At 40.3% G+C, this 20,106-nt stretch overlaps 1 protein-coding gene across 3 annotated transcripts in view; it reads right to left on the bottom strand.

Annotated features, from left to right (window-relative positions):
• Positions 1 to 18,956, bottom strand: part of LOC126543828 (armadillo-like helical domain-containing protein 3) — a 71,650-nt gene extending 52,694 nt beyond the window's left edge. For 2 of the 3 annotated variants that reach the window (XM_055061295.1, XM_055061296.1), the window contains exons 1-11: positions 18,734 to 18,956; positions 18,160 to 18,268; positions 18,035 to 18,091; positions 17,913 to 17,978; positions 17,729 to 17,809; positions 13,636 to 13,743; positions 10,841 to 10,933; positions 1,918 to 1,992; positions 1,753 to 1,839; positions 1,379 to 1,435; positions 361 to 404 (exon numbers count right to left, since the gene is read on the bottom strand). In XM_055061295.1, coding sequence (XP_054917270.1) covers positions 361 to 404; positions 1,379 to 1,435; positions 1,753 to 1,839; positions 1,918 to 1,992; positions 10,841 to 10,933; positions 13,636 to 13,743; positions 17,729 to 17,809; positions 17,913 to 17,978; positions 18,035 to 18,091; positions 18,160 to 18,231 — 740 coding nt within the window. In that variant the 5' untranslated portion in view covers positions 18,232 to 18,268; positions 18,734 to 18,956. The remainder of the gene's footprint in view (positions 1 to 360; positions 405 to 1,378; positions 1,436 to 1,752; positions 1,840 to 1,917; positions 1,993 to 10,840; positions 10,934 to 13,635; positions 13,744 to 17,728; positions 17,810 to 17,912; positions 17,979 to 18,034; positions 18,092 to 18,159; positions 18,269 to 18,733) is intronic. The other variant, XM_050190949.2, reaches the window with a different exon arrangement.
• Positions 18,957 to 20,106: the final 1,150 nt, after the last annotated feature.

Genomic DNA, 20,106 nt, shown 5'->3' with positions numbered 1-20,106 from the left:
AAGAAAAGCATGCACACTACCACTTAGCTATGACACTAACAGCAAATTGCAACCTCTGGTACACTTTCACAGAGTTGGCAGGCATGGTTGCACATAACTGCTTGCCTTCAAGGTGACAAGCATGAAGGATAGTAGCACATTCAAGAGAACAGCCTTCACAGAAAAGGGTCTGTGTTATGTGCTCTGCACATGTGCACCAGCTTCACCAACACTATGACCGTGCTCAATTAAAGGGCGCAGAGCAGCAAGCCACCAATCTTCACACAAAACATTTGAAGAAAACACAAAGATGCACAAGAACCATGTTTTCCAGCTTCCATGCTGGGACACCAGAAAACAATTGACTGTAACGTTTCTCACCGATTGAATTCAGCAAGGGCAGTGGATACAACCATTCCATACCCCTGAAACAAGTAATGGTCATTTTAAGAAAACCACTAAGAGTTTTTGACCACAGAGGAAGTGAGGTTTCCACCCCTTCATCTCGCATTTCAGCAATGCTTGAACGCTGATCTTATGTTGTGAAATGCATAGGCAGGCACTCAGAGAAATTTTCAGACACGAGAGCAATGAAAAAACTGGGTTTACTAGGTAATTGTTTAGAACATCAGCATGCATAGAGAGGGGCATGCATTAGGTTGCGCATATAAGTGCAGAGTGCACACCACAATTCTCGTTTGCGTGCTTTAGCTATGAGTAAATTGAGCTCTTAAAATTTTTGGGAACACTTGCACAATGGTTAAAATCTACTGGCAACATCACAAAGTTTTATGGCAAGGCACTCCTACAGTAGGCAACCTGATATCAAGCAGTCACATGCAGTTTACAGCAGCAGTATCCTCTTCAACTGGGGCTTTAACAATCTCATTATACCTACCAAGACGGCAGAGATAAAGTCCCACTAAATTGCAATACCCTGGTCATCTTTAATGCAAGAAGCAATAAGCACCAAAGTATACAGACTAGATTCATATTACAAAGTCAGTTAACAGAATGTCGACCAAAATGATGTTGTTGAAGGGGTTAGACGTTTCGGCTCCCACACAGAAGACTAGTTCAAGGTGAGCATTCTATTTGGCTTCTACACGGAAGCCTTGTTCTGAGTGAACAAGGCTTTGGTGCGGATGCTAAAACATCTAATTCCTTTGACATAATCATTTTGGTCCGCGTTTTATTAACTGTATTTCTAATATGAATCTACTTCCCGACCAGACAAGATGTCATCCAATTATTGATTTATACAGACTACAGTCTATGAAACTTAAAAAACTGTAGGACCTACACTTAACAATGGCTAAATAACAAAAACATATCTATCTCAATAAAGTGTCTTGTGCAACCTGGAAATGTTTTGCCCCCAAACACCTGCAATACTTACATTCAATGCCAGTTCATTGTCCACAATAGAAAGCTTCACAATGTAAGGGTTGGCTGCCTACACAGAAAAAAACCAAAGGGTGTCATTTCAAGTGGATGAACCAGGTTCGTGCTTATACCTTTCATAATGAACTGTTTTGAAAATTTATGTATTACCTCCCAAATTTAATTCATGTGATCTGGTTTTTACCACATCCTAATATATTTGTCCCACTATAACTTTATTCTGTTTGCTGGACAATGTGCATCATAGGCAAGGCAGGGTAAACGCCATCAAGGATATTACTCTACCCTTGGCACTGCTACTCAGCAGTATGGCCCGCTTATAGGATACACCAAAATGATATTTTTTAAAGGTGACAGCAAAGTGCTCACCTCATACTTTCTATAGCTCACAAGAATTGTCAAGACCAAGACCGCATCATAGCCACAGTGTGCTCGAGAATGCTTGTCTGCAAGCAGCTGTAATAAGAAAGCACCACTGTTAAACAGAAGTCACGAGGTAAAACTATGCTTAAGAAAGATTGATGCCAACTGTACCTGTAGAATGGCTTCAAAAACACAGTTCATCATGACATACTCCAGCAGCGTGTTATTGCTAACATTTTCAGTAGCCTGGAAAATATTGAAAACCGAGAAACACACAATCATTCCAGTGGTGTCACAGCTAAAATCCAGTTGTGTGCACTGGCTTCTAACAATCTACTAAAATGTAAAATAGAAGGTAAGCATACACCCATAATTAGGAACTGCTCCAGCCACAGAAACAGCAACCCACAAATATAACACAGGACGTCTTTTACTTACACCTATTAAAGCCGAAAATTATTCAGTTACCTATCAGAAATCAGTTATCAAAGAACTACAAGATGACTGATGGAAAGGAGCACACTTTGTCAACCTTGAGTTAACCCTTTCAGGTGCCAACTAATTCTGATGATTTAAAACTTGATTTTACCACATTTCTTACATCTTCAGCTTCATTAAAAACGTACAGCTCCAGAATAGAATAAGAATTTTAAGATTTTCTGTGAGTTTTGTCAAGTTTACAGAATGTGAATTCCATGTGAAAACTCACTACAGGAAAACATCAGATATGAGAACATCCATTATTTCATGTCTAGCAGGCTTAAAAAGCACCTATCCAGCCACTAGAAAATTACACCTGGTGCAACACACTGTGAAAAACAATGAAAGAAGTGAACCCGCTGCATACAACATAGTCGCACCAAACAAAAATACCCAACCATCTACCTTCACCTCATTTTACTAAAACACACATTTTATTCATGCTTGTAGCATGATTCCAATCAGAAGTGTTTTAAGATGTATGTGACACATTTTAAATATAATTACTTTTATCAATGCTGTTGGTGCACACAATTGAATGCACAGCACCTTAAAGGGTTGAACAAATTTTACCAAAGCAGTCACTCTGAATATGAAAAACTAGGCGTCAAATAATCTCACATTGGTGGTAGTATAAACCACAGATACGTGCTTTTTAAAGGGCTAACAGTGCACTTAATAAAATGCAGCTAATGTCACTTAACTCATAAAGAGCTATGCTCAGTTTCAAAGCACAATTATCTTTACACATCTCCACATATAACAAAGTGTTTGGAAGGTGTTTTAGAACTGTCACTTAACTCATAAAAAGCTATGCTCAGTTTCAAAGCACAATTATCTTTACACATCTCCACATATAATAAAACGTTTAGAAGATGTTTTAAAACTATCACTTTGGCTCATGTCAGCTGCACATCAGACAATTAAAACAGAGCACTTTTCCAGTACCCTCACTTGGGACCATAGCGTGGGTGAAATGCATAGAAGCTTGTGCATACTGATGGCCAAATAAATAAAAATATATACGTGTTACCTGAATGCATAAAACTTTTGCTGGACAATTGTTCTTAATTTTAACCCAGTTTACATAAGCTCACTTGGTTTGGTGAATGACGACAAAGAAAAACAAACTGATTACTACTGCTACAGAAGAAAGCAATTGAGGTTATAGCAAATACTCCTTTTCATTCTGATATTCAGGAGATCTTGGATAGCTATTGCATAATTAAAATCAATCACTTCCATAACTACCACCTTACACATTTATACCTCACAGCTAGGGTCCCATGTTTTCGGTAAATACTGTAAATACTGTCTATATTAACCCTTACTTCACAAAACCAAGGCACTTGCTGGTTAAATTTTTTAGTGCACAGAAGACCTAGAAATGGGAAGGAAATGAGCGACCATTCAAAACAAAAATTATAAACTCCAAATTTTGAATAACTCAAAAGAAAAAAATAATAAACAACGGTAAACACCAAATTCTTCTGAAAAAATTAACACCGAAGAACTTCGTCAAGTTCTAATGCTGAATTTCATCAAAAATAAACACTGAATATGCAGAATCCTACTCGTATAATAAAGATTACTCAATTTACTTTGGCTTGTCAATGCTAAAAAATTATTCATCTACATGTTGTCCAGAAACCTGTCTTTCCTCTACTCATATTTATTTGCGATCTATAACTGAAGCTTTTTCACTCGTTCATAGATCCTCAAAGAACTATGCTACTGACTGCCATAGAAAACAATGCACAATATCATTCTCTCATCCAATCCTGTCACTGATTGTGTATGATGACAATTGTTTCCAAAAGTTTTTTTATGCATCACAATTATTTTATGCTCATAATTTATGCAGCATAACCTTCTTGGCACTATTTCATTGTGCAGAGAAAATGCTCTCTGAATGTATCTTTCTTCTTAAATATGACCAGGAACCTTATATCTGCTGGTGTATTGATTTCACAATGAGCCTTCTGTGAATATACGGGGATTCACCTCATCCAAGCACCTTATAAATGTATTTTTAAGTAGGTGCACCTTGCTTTTGTTTAAAAAAAATATTTGATCAGATCTGATTAACATCCATATACAGTCTCTGCTAATAGTTAAATGCCATACATGCTTAAATGTTATACAATTTTATTTTCTATAACTGCCAGCCTGAACAAGCACATTGTGTTATAGCAGAATTACGGTCCTAACATCATGGCAGTCATTGTTTTCCCCAATCATGCACATTAAGGAAGATTTCCTTCTAAAGCACTTATTAAAATAGGTTAAAAAAAGGAAAAGGTGTGTCAGCAACCACTAAACTGATTTCGATGAGACTCGTTAGATATAAAAGAGAATGTCAGGTGTCACAATTAGAAAACGTCTAACAAAACATCAAGTTTACAAATTTGCAATGCCATATTAAAAACGAATATTACATTACTGTGAACTGAGTCAATTAGGTCCTTTAAAGCAGAAAAAACAGTTATGTTGCACAGTGCTCTGAAGTATGCTACTAACTTTAAAAAATTAATTCTTGCATTTTACATGCCAAAACCACGGTTTGATAATGAAGCCCACCGTAGTGATGGACTATGGATTCATTTTGACCACCTGGGGTTCTTTAATGTGCACCCAACGCACGGTACACAGGTGCTTTTGCACTGCTACTAATTTGTGAAGATGACTCTTGTAGAACTTATCCCAACAACACATAAGCGTAAACATGTCGTATTTGTGTGCTCTTGACACTCTAATAGATGCTGTTCCCAGAATTTGAATAACCATTTTCAGTGCAGGGTATGAAATGTAAACTTTGTGCAGTATTCTTTTTTTTTCGGTCATTTTTGGCAATTTTTGCTACAAGAAAACAATTGACACCTTCAATCAAAATTTCTTTCATATCAGTTCAGTGACTGCCGAAGAACATCTCTACCTTTTACATGCAATGCATGGGGCACGGGGTAATTGGCGTTCGCCCTGAACTAGAGCTACTCTCTTAAAATGCAATAGGCTCAGCCACTCAGCGGCTAAGCCTTACAGGAAAGCTAACTTCTCAATGGCAGGAGGCATGACTACAGTCTGTAGCAGGTCAAGAAAGCAGCAGCAAATGATTGTCAAAGCGAACATGAATATGCGCCCCAGCTAATCACCCCTCATCCAGGCCTCCCTCTCCTAACTTATTCTTTGTACCTATGTCCCTCCTTCACTTTCCTCAGATGTTTCCTTGTCGCAAAACTCCTCATCCTGTTGTGGGAGCTTATTGTGTCTGGTGTGAGTGATGTCAATGCCTCTTTTAACTAGATGCCTGGTAAATGGCTCACTCTCCCACTGTAGTCACCCAGCCATGCAGTTATGTGTCTTCACTAGGTGGTGGCACTAGGCTCTGACACTGTCTCATGCAGTGCTTCAATGGGTCGAGATGGCCCACAGCAGAGCGCGGTATGCAGCACATGGCTTCTAGCTCAACGTTTAGGGCATTAAAGTTAAATTATCTGCGCTGGTTTTATGTGCAGTATAACTGGAATCATAAACAATGTGCAGCAGCAGCATGGCACTGAGCTGAAAGCAGCGGTTCTGCATTAGGTCTCTGCGGCGCCACCATTGAAATAAACGAGATGCAAGATGTTTTAGTTGGTCAAAATAAGGGGCAAATTATGATAGATGTATAGGTAACATTTAAAGTGTGAGGTTTAATTAGGGTCATTGCAATAAATTACATATTTATGCACTCTGAAGCATTATAAGAGTTGTTTAATTATTATAAACGCTGAAAAATTTTGCTGGATGCCCTGCGAGAAGTACAAATGCCACCAAGATTGAATTTAGATATTATATGGAAAACATTATGGCAGATCACAACATGAAGCTAGATTGTGTGGTTCAATTACACCCTTTGTAAAAGAATCCCTTTAGCAAATGCTAGGAAGTGTTATATACAGCCTTTTTCGGCTATTTCGCAGCTTGAAATATTGCCAGTCGCTACGTTTGCAGCCCACAATGCAACAAATGCGAATCATGGTGCTCGCAAAAAAACTGAGACAGACACTGACCGCGGAGCTCGCGTCAACACGGAGCACCTTGTAACACAAGCAGACGACACTTGCTGTGTGCCAGAAGTACTTAAGTGTAGTGAGAAATTGTTCTTGTGCATTCTCTTTCTGTTACTTTCTTTTTATAGAAACAAATGAACTAACATTCTAACTATTACTAAGAACATCTGTTCACCATATAGTTGAAAAAATTGTCGATGACACGCCCTGGGCAGCCAATCAGATAGATCACCCTACTAGCGTCATTGGGCAATTTACGTCAAATGATTAGGGGCGGCTGAAAATTCAACCGAGCGGTGTGGTGTGATCGGCAGCGATGTACATTTTTATAACCTTATAATAAATTACACACTTTACGCAGAGCACTTAGACACATCAATTAATGATCAGAAGCACCTACTCCAATGACTCAGTACATTTGTACAAAATCGTCAAAATCATTTCAGAGTCCCTTTAAGTGCAATGTGTGGCTTAACTTCACCATTTCTGGCTTAATTAGGAGCTTTACATGTAAATACAGGACCTTCTTTTCTTTTTACTGTTTTTTAGTATGATATATATTTTCATGCGCACGCTACATGCAACATTCGGATTACGTGTCACTGGTGCCTTCAGTGGACTAAACGAAGTAGTTTGATTATATTCGGCTAAAATTAGAATAAGGCTACAGGTAACGTGTGAGCACAGTTCAAAATGTGCATTAATAACTGCCTTTGGAATAAATTCATTACACAAGCACTTCAAAGCATATTAAGTGTGACTTACGAGCAGTGCAGAATTTAGACCATTGCCCAGGGAGAACTGTAAATGCCACCCAGATAAAGTTTAGCGAAAATGGGGAGAACTTTATGGCAAATCAGCATTCAAAGTTAAAGGAGTATGGTTAAATCACAACCTTTGCAAAAGAACATCATTTAGGAAGTGCCTGAAAGCAGCGTAATAGGGGCAAGGATTAAAACGGACAACATACAGTAGAACCTCGTTCACATGTTTTGGAAAAAACCGCGAGAAAAGACGTACTAACCGGGAAAACATACGATCTGAAGTCACGAAAAAATTTCGACAGACTCAACTACTGTTGACATCTGCATAATGCAAAGCGTCCCATGGAGCGTTGCAGCAGGCGACGTCGACGCGCGTCGAGCTGGTGATGCTCCGGCAGCCCGAGACGCATTTTGTTTTCCTATTGCGTGGTGTTTAAGAGGGCGACGGGAAACCGAAACAAAATCGAGTTGGTGGCCGACGCCAGATGCTGTCGAAACGAAATGCGATGCCCACATCGCGCCACCTGCAGCACGGGACGGCTGCACCTTTCAATTATCGCCTACTAAAAGCGTGCAGTACGCTACCAATGGCACTACGCACAACGTGCTGTAAAACGGATAGGTGCAGATGCTTATCGCAATAGGTTTGGTGGCGATAGCTGTGAATGTAGCGTGCGACGACCCGGCCGAAGATTTGCTGGTACCGGAATAAGAAACTGTGCGCGCCGTCGTTTTCATGTGAGACAGGCGGCTATATACTGTTCTCAATCCCACATGCCTTGCACCTTTTCTTGTTCACATGGGATCTAGCAGCCGGAAAACGTGTACGAACGTAGTCTGCAGCAGGAAACGGCGGTGCGTTTCGGTTATCGCCAATTAAAGGCGTGTGCTACGCTTCTGACAGCACCACACGCTGTGAAACAGATAGGCAAATATGCTTATCGCAATAGGATTGGCAGTGATAGCTGTGAATGCTGAGTGCGTGCGACGACCTCAAAGAAAATGTGCTGGTACCGAAATAAGAAACTGAGTGCGCGCCAGCGTTTTCACATGAGACGGGCGTGCGAATATTGCGGTGAAGCTGCTGCGGTGGGCAGCTATGTACTGTTCTCACTCGCGCATTTTCTTGTTTACCTGGGATCTAGCTGCTGGAAAACGTATCATATGATCACATTTTGGCAATGTACTAAACGTTGGTGCCAAAAAATTTTGTTCTCCAGGAACCTACTAGCAGGTAAAAAATGAGCATAACTCTATTGGGTCATTTTTCGTGTTTTCGATTGCGAATGTAGGCGCCGGGAAAACGCACGTAACAGGAACATATCAACGAGGTTCTACTGTATATACGCGGGCAGCATTTTAAAGTGTTTGACTTAACTACAGGCAGCTTAAGTTCTTAGTGCAACTGCTCAAAAGAAACACACAAGTCTGCTATCCTTCCCCATATGTCTTGTGGCAAATCCTCTAGAAAAATTTTCTCAGAATGTCTGCTGTCCTTGCGTATACTGTGGCATGCAGCAACACTGCATAACTGCAAGGTTTAGCAGAAGTCTAAACAAGGAAGCTAAACTTGAAATGTTAGGCTACAAGTCGACTTCTTGCAGAAGAGAATGTTACCAAATGCACAACTGAGCACACTGCGGTCCCGCACTACCTCAGCATGGTCAGAGTCGAGCCTGAGTGTAGTGTCAGACAACAGCGCCTCTAGCAGCTGCTTCTGTTGCACGGTAAAGGGCAGTAGGAGAGGGCTTGGCAGCACTGCCACCGTCCACGTGACATGCATCTAGTTAGAGTAGGTGTTGGTGATACACATGTCGGTGAAAGGATCCATCATGCCACTCAGCCTTTCCTGGTACATCTCGGTGGTGGCACACGTCCACAAACAAAAGATGGGGTACTTTGTACACAAGGTTAATTAGACTGCATTCTTTATCCCCTTTTAAAATGACCCATTTGTGCTGTGGAAATGTCTTCTTAGTCTGCACATTTGGTGTTTTTGGCTGTTCATGCACAGCACATGACAGTGGCATGCTCATAGTTTACAACAACCAGGGCACTTCCTCTTTGTGTCCAGGGATGAAGAGCTGGTATGTCACATTACTTGGGAGGAGCAACCCCTGCATTCTTTACTTGTCTCTGATTAGGGGTGAAACGAATGGGCCTTTTATTAATTTATTTACAATCCTGCTTTTGCCCGGAGGCATTACAGTAGGGGGGGTGGTAAACGACACAAATAGCCTTGAATGTGCCTAAAAACCTTCACAGACGGGCTCTGTCATGCTGCATTCAACAAAAATCAACAACAAAAATATCAATCAAACAACAAAAAGTACAAGAAAAGGCAAAAAAATTACGCCAGGAGCTGCAAAAGGTGCTTCAGCATAAAAAAACAAGCTAGTATTGCAAGAACATAGCACTAGATGTGCTGGAAGGCTACTCCATTACCTGAATGTGTATAGAAAAAATTAATCTTGATAAAGTACAACAGGCCATTTCTTTTATCTTTGAAGGGTGATCATGATGCAGTGATATGTATGTAGGAGCATGAGATGAAGGTAGTTACCTTTTCAAACTGCACTTCATCTTAGGAGTATATCCCTTAAGAAAGTTAGACGAAGAAATGCACGTTGTGTTGATAAGTCACGCTAACTAAGCTGTTACTTTATTTCTGTGATGCTACTCAAGGGTTGGTACTGCTTTGTTGCAAATTTTACCGCATGGTTTTGAATGATTTCTAAGTGCTTTTACGGTACTTTAATATGCGAGCACTTGCAAGCACATTCAAAAATGGGACAAATGTTAGTTATGTAAATAAATTCCCTAACAACCTGAGGGGCATGTTTAAGTTTCGCTTATAAGAATCAAGACTCAACCGGATCTAGTGGCTACAGTATCTATGTGGGTTTGCCATGTAAGGCTCGAGGAAAATATTACGACTAAGTATGTTGTATGGTTAACTTACGTAATTCTTTCATTACGGAAACAATACCCCGAGCTCATAACACTCCGTTTGCGACTGAAGCATATGTATTTGCGCAATGAATTGTTTAATATCATGAGCCATTTGTCGCACCATGAACAGATTTGGTTTAAATCAGGCTGTAAAGTAGTTATATCAGAGTAATCCCTAATCTCACAGCATACAACACAATCATCTGCATGTGAGGTAACATTACAGCCAACATCATTAATGTAAAATGTAAACCAGAAATAAAAGTGGACCCAGCACAGATCCCTGAGGAAAGGCAGAAGTAACTGGAACAGAGTCAGAATTTAGCACAAAAGGAGTCCAAGTGCACTAAAAAGCTGATCTCGGGACTTTAGATCCAATGGTTCAATCCACTGCAGTGATATGCGTGCATACAACCTCACTGTGCACACACCTGGCACCATTTTACAGCCTTTTATGATCCCATTAGGACATTCTAGCACAACAGTGCAATTGGTAATCCACCGCCGTAATGTCTGCACACAAAGGACCCCGCATAAGTGCGCGTGGTCCCACGGTCAGACGCACTGCAGTAGCAGATTGTCCATCATGTCATGCAAAGAATTTCAAGTCCAGAGATAAGGCAGCATTAGGCATCATTAATTCTTATTATAATCAAGTATGTGTGTTCCCTTTATTTTAAGCCAGCTACCAGAAGGCTCTTTCATATTACTTTCATAGCCATGTTATTTTTACACAAATAAGATACCAATACAAAGGTACAATTGTCTTACACAGTCTAGAAGAATCACACAAGTAGAAAAAGTCCTATCAACTCAAGCAAAAAGAATCTGTAAGCACACACTTACTGTTACAAGCACGAGCAGAAACCGGAGGACCAAAGATTTAAGGCTGTGAGTGTAATCACCTTCCAGAAAGCCACGGATCAATTCAATCAGTTCCTATATGACAAAAAAGAAAGTGAAACCAAGAAAAATAATTACAGCACTTAACATACCTGTAGTTTGCCCACATTTCCTTTACATAGAAATTCCATTTAAGCCAGAGGGTCGATGACAATAAAACTACATCATTCATTGACACTTTTACATTATGTTTGGCTGGGTATGAAGGTTATCAAGCATCATCTGCATCAATAGAGGCATAGAAAATAGCCTAAACCAGTGTTTTTCAGTGTGGGACCTTTGCGGGACATTTTGGTATGCGTCCCTCCAAGACTTTTAGTTTAAGGTACGGGAACACAAACACAAGGAAGCTTTATTGAGCGTAATGTTAAAAACTAATTTTCCTCAAAGAGAAAATGCAGCAGCCGTGGAATCTTCCACTTCCAGATCCAGTGACCGAGCATGATGCAACACATTCGCGATGACGAGCTCCACAAGCACCAGCCCAGATTTCTAGACGTCGTAATTTGTGCAGGGTTCATTCGCAGCTTGTTACTCTGATCTCTTCAAGGGTTTGCGGTGATAATTGCATTGTGTGATTACAGTCCGAAAAAATTTTCTTATTTTCTCAGGCATCATATTATAGAGATGAGCAGAAGTACCATATTACTGCATCATTGGTAAGCATCTCTTAGTCCACAACATGAGTAAAATCGCACTTGAGGAACTATTCCTAAAAGCATCCTCTGCCCACAAGTGGAGTCCGCTGCTGCTCTTGTCGGCGCTGAGAACAATGCTGCTTTAGGCCCCGATGATTTATAGTTCAGAGCGAAGAAATAAGTGCACTTGTTGATCTTCTCTGAAGCAGAAATACTGCCCCTATTTGGTGCAGACTCCGCTTATTCACCATCAAAGATGAGCTTCCGCTAACCATGCTGCTCACCTTTTCATCATAGAAGCTTCAACATATGTTAGAGATATGCTGAACTCAAACACATGTTAACAGAGACCTGTATCACCTTATTGCATAAACTGATGGCTACAGATTACAGTTTTTCATTCTGCGTGCTATTTGTTGCGTGCCGTCTGCCACAAGTACCAGACGACATGCACCGCTGAGAACTGTTGTACTGAACACAGCACCACTTTTGCATCATGATGCGGAGAAGTAGCAAACTATGCTCCAGACGGGTCAGTCGGCACACCTACTCCTCTAGCCACCATAATCCTGTTGTTGCTATGCCGACACATCCCGTTAGGCCAACAGGCACCGGAATCGCAGAACTATCTCCCAAATTAGACTTACTATGCGCTCATAACTAACGTTTCAGGTGAGTTTACAGAAGGTGAAAGCTCATTTCAATAGTTCCTGGCAATCAACACGAGTGAGAATGTAGCCATCACAAGAATTCACGCTGAAGTGAGAGCCATAGGTGCTGCCATATTGAACAACGCTATTTCTTAACGTGCGTAAACATTAGATATCTGCACTCGCGCCGCACTTCGAAGTGTATAATCTATCCTGCACCATCTGAGCATGCGTGAGGTGCGTGGGCACGAGCTTTCGTGTACCGGCACATATACGTGTAGTTAGGCCTTAAAGCAATCAAAGCTAGACTAAAGTTTTCTGTCAGTACTCCTTTAGCCAAGCAATGCTGTCCTCATGGATAATTAAAGGATAGGTATGCAAAGGTTCCTGTGGACATTTAGGTTCCAGGCATAGCAAAAGTACCAGTGCCACCCTGTTTGCAACAACCAAAAGCCATTAGAGCCTGCTATGCCTGTTAATCGTGCCATCTGTGTCCAAAGGAAGAGCACTAACTGAGCAATACTGCATCACGATACAAATTTACTTGCTACATAAGTACACATGTGCCAACGCAGCTCCATCATTGTGTTCCCCAACCTGCAAACCTCACTCTTCTAGGCATTGATCCTGACCCTTCAGTGTTCTTACAGAAAAACTAAGCACCACAATATAACTGTAAAGTAGCTAACTTACTGGACATCACATTTGTCTGCAAACTCTGGCCACTGTTCTCCTTCATTGTCCTGCTCCAGTGTTCAAATACCTGCCTCCCCAATTGTGCTGCTTTGAGGTTCTCAAAACCTGCCCGCTCTAGGAGAGCTCCATTAAATTAGGCATTTAAGCGCTTATTTAGGCTTTCAATCAACCAATGCACCTTTTTTTAGCATATTTTCTGAGCATGTGTTCATTACAGTACTGCTATGTTTAGAATGCACAGAGTCATATTACAAAAAAAGTACTTTAATGCGCTGGTCATAAGAATTTTGTACATTCAGATGTATTTGTGAAACTCTTCTTGAAGCTGATAAACTTGATGCAGTTTTCTAGATGCAGTGTGATCTCGATTTTAAGTGGAATACGTGCATTCAGACCACAGTACACCAGGGACATCTGCACTTGAAACAGCTGCACAATTGCTAAACAATAACAAATAGTCATCTACAACCCTAAAAGCCTTAAAAGGCTCCGAATCTTTGGGCCTAAAAGAAACTTAACCAATAAATTGCAGAAACAAAGAAGGTTCGGGAAAACAATGTGCGGTCTCCGTTTCTGTCTTGTTGATAAATAAGTGGCTTTCTGAGCAGAAACATAGGTAAACTTTAAAGATCATATAACTTTTGTTAGTGATACTGGAATAGAGGTATGTGAAACATAGTAATTTCACCTAAAATTTCACAACTCACTGTATATGATAAAAGAGACCAAAAATAAAGCTGTTTTAAAAGCCTACCTGCATTGTTGCTTCAGCCATATCAAATCCAATGAGGAGATTGATGATGTCAAAGCCATAGTCGCCATGAGATTTCTTGTAGACACCTTGAATAAGGGCACACAGTGTCTGGCAAAAATAACAACTAAAATTAATGTGTTGCACCAAATTTCACAACTACAAAAAAGTACAGCATCCAAGTAACTGTGGAAATTAGCTAACATACACCCCACAACTCGTCAGTGCACATAAACATGTTAAGCAAATGAAATAGTAAAATTTATTTCATTATCTATGTATAATGTCACAGAGAAGTTCTCAGTGCTCCTATTCACCCACTGTAGAGTGCCATTAGAGCAAAACACAATGCGGTCTGTACTTTAGCTGCGCACTTCAGTGTAGCTAATATAGGAGTAATAGGCACAGGCTCAACATAGCAAGCATTCTGCAACTACCCAAATGCATTAGTTTTGTTCAACTCTGCGATCTCTTTTTTATCCCCCTTTTCTCACGAACAGCTGCAATACAGCAGGTGGATGAACATAGTGCTGTCCCGTTTTCTTCTGTATTCCATTTTTACGCCTTTTTTTCATGATGACTCCTCACCAACTAGTTCACCTTTATATCACACTAAGGATCCACATGACGGTGTATGTGCTATAAGAATTTTTAAAAACATTACTGCTTCATGTTCAAGTCATAAGCATCAAATATAAATGCTTGAAGAAAACGAGTAACAGCACTGGACAACCGGACGTGACTGAAACAAATGAAGCGCTTCGTCTGTCTCAGTCACATTACGTTGTCCAGCGCTGTTACTCGTTTTCTTCAGACATGCACCAACCAGCCCAAACAGGCACATTATTGCATTACAAATGCTCGACATATTTCATTCTCCCATATCCAGAAACATAGTAGCCTGACAGTTGGTCTTGTAAATCATTCAATCCAATCTAGCCTGCGACCACACAAGCACACCCAGTCAGATTAAGTGTTAATTTTTTACACACATACTACTGAGATAATCCTGGTACAATGGTGCATAACATTCCTTGCATACTAGAGGTAAAACATTGTTCTTTAGCTCATTCAGCCACTCGCAACAATCATGACATTGGAAAGAATGTTATCAAGACCATTATGACTATGACCATTATGGTTATGACTAGACTATTATGGTTATGAAGAGTTCGGCAGTGGTGCAACACGGTCACCGGCATTGACTTTCCTGCTTTTTGCAGGTAAGCAAAGTTTTCTGTACGTGTTTTTCATGCCTATTTCCTTTCACACTGCTGCCAAACACAGCTGTTGTACTGGTGGTTGCTTTTTTTGTTTGTGTGCGTTACCAGTTGTCAGGTGTGTTACCAGCATCATTTCTAAGAAATGCCGCCCCCAAAGGGAAAACGCGAGGATACAGAGGACTTCAGTTCACAACAAGAGTTGATAAATTTCAAAACGGAGGTTCTTGCTGAATTCAAAGTGCTTAAGAAAAGTGTTCAGTACTGTAGCGATACCTGTGATACAGTGGCCGAATGTCACAGGGATGTCAAAGAACTTATGAAAGAAATTAAGTGGCTTAAGACTAGCAACCAAGCTCTGCAGGAGTAAAACAGCAGGTTAACCAACCGAATCAAAGACCTCGAACACTATTCTTGAACAAACAACATTGAAATTAAGGGCGTCCCTGCAGACTATGAGCCACTTGAAGCCGTCACCAAGTTGGCTGAATTTGTCAGTCTGTGACCGAAAGTAACATTGATATTTGTCATAAAGTACCAACCGCAAAGGGAAATAAAAACATTGTCGTGCGGTTTGTGAGGCAAGAAAAGCATAATGCAGTCCTTACGAAAGCAAAGAAAATGCGGATCATGACTGCTGTGCTGGGGCACGGGAAAGCACGTACTGTGTACATAAACGAGCATCTCACCCAAAAAAACAAGCAGATACTCGGTGCTGTGAGAGCAAAAAAGAGGCAGGTGGGGTGGAAGCATGTACGGACCAAGGACCGGAAAGTCTTCACACGTGCTTCGACGTGTGAAGACTTTCACACGTCGAAGTGGTGGTCGAAGAAGTGGTCTGAGACATTCTCAGACCACTTCTTTTCATTGTTTACATGAATGATCTTTTTTCGACCGCTGAAAATATCAAAAGGATAGGATATGCAGACGATACCAACATATTTTTCAGGGGCACAAATCCAGACACTCTCGTAAATTGTGCAAACATTGTGTTCCAGGATACTGCAAACTGGTATGATAGAAACTATTTAAGAATCAATGCTTAAAAAACACAAGCTATCATGTTTCGCCCAAAGCATAAGGCCCTAATATTTGAAAATAGGTTGTACATAAAAAAATGAAGAAATAAAAATTTTAAATGAGGTTAAAATACTAGGAGTTATATTTTCAGAAAGCCTACTTTGGAACAAACATGCCGAATGTCATTGCAGAAAGCTAAACAGAATAATGGGACTGTTACATAGACACCGACATGTCTTGCCTACCATTGTGAAATGAACTGTGTATAACTCACTTTTTCTTTCTACACTAAATTATTGTCACCTAGTCTGGGCAACAACATCAAAACAAAACATCACTAAACTAAAATTATGTCAAAAACGAGCAATTCGTGCTGTAGCTAATCTTTCCTCCAAAGAACACACGTCTAAATATTTTTACAAATACAAATTAATACCGGTTGAATTCATTTATTCATTTCGTCTAGCATGCATGTACAGAACTACGTTGAGAAGAGGAAGTGTTGATTATGTAAATTTGTTTAATCTAAATCGTTGCGAAATTCCCTATAACACAAGACATGCAGACATTTGGTTAACACGTTTTTGTAGTACTAATTATGGACAGCAATCCACATCCTACTGCATTGCTGACCTTCTAAACATATAGATAAACCATAACAAGACATATAGTTAAACCCCAACTATGAGTGGTACAAACCCGGATACTATGTCTTCTCGTTCCTTTCTCACTTACTTCCTTTTGCAAAATCTTGTTGTGTAATTCTTGTACTTGTATTTGAATATTGTATACATATCAGTACACATAAGCATGTGTATTTCTACCTATGTATACATATATGCCCATATACGTATGTCGTCTATGTATATAAAGTTTCATGTGCCTGATGCATTCGTTTTTGTTTTCATTTTCATTTTAGCTGCATTGCCACAGCTTATTTCCTGAAATTATTTGGTATGTACCTCTCTGATACCATTTTTCATTTCCTTGTGCTAGATAAAAAAAAAAAAAGAAAACCAATTTACTGCCTATGCATCCATGTTACTGCATTGGACGTTTCTTTTTTCTTTACACTTTCTGTAAAGTGCCTAGACTTACGTTAAGCTGTCATGTACCTATGTTACTGCTGCACACTGTTGAATTGTACCATAGGGGGCCGGACTTGGTGAAGCTGCAGCAATGCCGCTTTTTACCGCCCCCCCCCTCCACTTTTTCTCTTTGTTGAGAGATGAAATAAAGTTTGATTTGATTTGATTTTTGGCGCAGAGGGAAACAATGTCAGGTTAAGTGGCAAGACGCTAGCAAGAAAGTTCTTGGAGCCAAGAGGCTGGAGTGGGAAACGGTACAGCGCGAGAGACTATGGCTAAGTGATGACACCTACCTGCAGTAAAGCATCATTACATTAATAAACCCTGTAGAAGCAAACCCTGTAGAAGTCACATGAAACAGTAGAAATGGTAGAAGTCACAACAGAAAATTGTCTGCATCAATATGCAGTAAAGCACTTTAAAGTTAACTGCCACTGTTCAATATCACTGCTCACAATCACACTCAGCTTTTGTAAATGAAATTAAAACCCAAAACATGAGGAGGCACCAAAAAAAAAAAAGGCAAACGGCATTTCTTTTCTCATTTTCATTATCCCGTTACATGTTCGACCCACAACAATTACTGCCTTTTTTATGTCACCGGTGCCGTCACATTCTGCTTCCTCCAACCAGCTTTAAACTACAGCAGTTTAAGCACATACATTGCCTAGCCTGCTCTAGTAGTTAAAAAACTAATTTTGTGTTCTCAGTAATACCAGCACAATATATTCATAACTGCAAATGAACTTTTTCTACTTAGAGCCTTACCTGCAAAGCATTCACTACTCGTATACGATGGTCACTTCGCAAGGCTTGTACGCAGTGATAAAAGAGGTTGTTTATTGTATCCTGCAAACAAAACATAGAAAACGATTAAAGCAGCGCCGAGTAAACGACTAAAGCTGACCCTTAAAGTAGTTATTGTTCTCTTTCTCTTTATTATTTAGTTTACCTTGAGTCTGACGAGATCTTCCCCTGACAGGTTGTCAAACTGTTGTTGTATAAAGTTCACATTGACCTAGAGACAAACAATTGGTTACTAAACTGTAGCGACAACAGGCGACTTTCTTTTACCTTTAACAAGAACAGTTCGTCCCAAAAATTTTGATTATTCGCTGAAGGATCGACGCCCTGGATAGAAGAATACAATTGGTTTACACGACAGGGACACAAATACATCATCCAATTGCAGCACTTGCCTTGAAAAATCCTTCGTAGATCTGAACAAACTTTTCTTTCAGCGGCTGTCTAGATGCTTGTTTGGCGATCATGATGTCCTAAACTGAAAACCAGGCCCTCATGGAGGAACTGCGGAGGAAACAAGTGAACGATGTGGTGTCGCGCTTGTGGTGCCGTCTTCTCGTCTCGTCTACGTTTTGCGCTGTTAACACCAGAAGTGAACGATAAAGCTCATTTTTACTAGTTTGCTTTGACAGGCGTTACAACGCTGTGAACTTTAACGGTTACAGAATTATAGTTTACGCACTGCCAACAGTTATCGCTGTCAAATAAGTCAAAGAACTAAAAACGTTTTACAACTACTGCTCAAAGAACGCAAGCGCCTCAAAAAAAATGAGCACTGAAGTATATGGTCTCACTGTGCGCCACTTTTGTAAGGTTAGTACGGCAGGATAAATTTTGTATGTAAACCTTTATTTTCTATCAGACCCAGGGGATTCACAGTTAAAACCGACGAAATATAGACACAGGAACAGATGTTGAGATTTCGTTAAGAACACTGCTTTTCGCATGGCCCCCCGTGTAGATACATACGCACGATTGGCTTTCGCGACAATGTGTACACTTGTCAGTACTCTTCAGCTTTTGGATCACATTTTCGTTAACAGTCGAGGTCGTTTCAATCACAATATGGAGCAACGGCAAAGAGTGTAGCGCTTCTCCTTTTTCTTCGAAACCGTACTACCACCGAAAGCTACCGATTCACCAGATTCACCGCAAAGGAAGCACGAGCATGAGCTTCCGGACCGGCCATAGACAGCCGTTGTTGCCAGCTGAGGCTTGCAACATGGCCAAGTAGTTCGTGTTTCGCAAATAATTGGTTTCGTTTTCGCGTTCTGTCTGCTTCCTGCATACAGCGAAGCCGTAAAAGCTTAGTGCATAACTCTACACGGCAGCTGAATTGAATCGAGCTATTTTACTGATTAAATCAGTAGATTCAACACAGCTATCGATGAATATAGCAGGATGGAAAGTGAGAGTGCTAGAAATTGATACTTACTAGTGGTAGATATGTGTTTAGTTTATCTGAAGTGATATGCCTTGCAAACTCACCTGCTACAATTCGTAAATTGCAATATGTGCCGTAAAGTAAGTAATTAATAAGATAATTAGTGAATTTTAATTAGTTGAATATGTATTTTGATTTCTCGTGTACGTAATATCCACCTCCCTGAAAAATTCACCGATGATTACAATACTCCCTGTTGCGAAATTTGAGAGCAGCTCTATACGTGTTTTCGTTTCGCGATATATATATATATACCAGACGAAAAGCAGTTCTGGGTCCGGGTAAATATATATATATATATATATATATATATATATATATATATATATATATATATATATATATATATATATATATATATATATATATATACAGCCGTAATATTTACCGGGAAACGTTTGAGCCAAGGCAAGCTTTCTGGTTCCTTCCTTTTTCCCGGATGGCCGGTGCCACCGCCGCCGCGGAACCCGCCGTGGTTGCTCAGTGGCTATGGTGTTGGGCTGCTGAGCACGCGGTCGCGGGATCGAATCCCGGCCACGGCGGCCGCATTTCGATGGGGGCGAAAACACCCGTGTACTTAGATTTAGGTGCACGTTAAAGAACCTCAGGTGCTCGAAATTTCCGGAGTCCTCCACTACGGCGTGCCTCGTAATCAGAAAGTGGTTTTGGCACGTAAAACTATGGTGTTCTAGATAGTAAAACCCCATATTTTTCTTTTTCACCGCTGCCGTGGATGGATGAATGGATGGATGTTATGAGCGTCCCCTTTGGAATGCTTGGAATGCTATTTCGTTATGTTGATGATTACCTGATTTTCTGCAATAGGGAAGAATTCGATTCCGCTGCTACTTCAGTAAGTGAGCAATTTCAACTTTATGGAGGAGGATTAAAGTTTACC

The sequence above is a fragment of the Dermacentor andersoni genome, chromosome 1 (assembly GCF_023375885.2).
Source record: "Dermacentor andersoni chromosome 1, qqDerAnde1_hic_scaffold, whole genome shotgun sequence".
NCBI lineage: Eukaryota > Metazoa > Arthropoda > Arachnida > Ixodida > Ixodidae > Dermacentor > Dermacentor andersoni.
The sequence above is the reverse complement of the archived record's forward strand: the minus strand, read 5'-3'. Positions and strand labels throughout refer to the sequence as shown.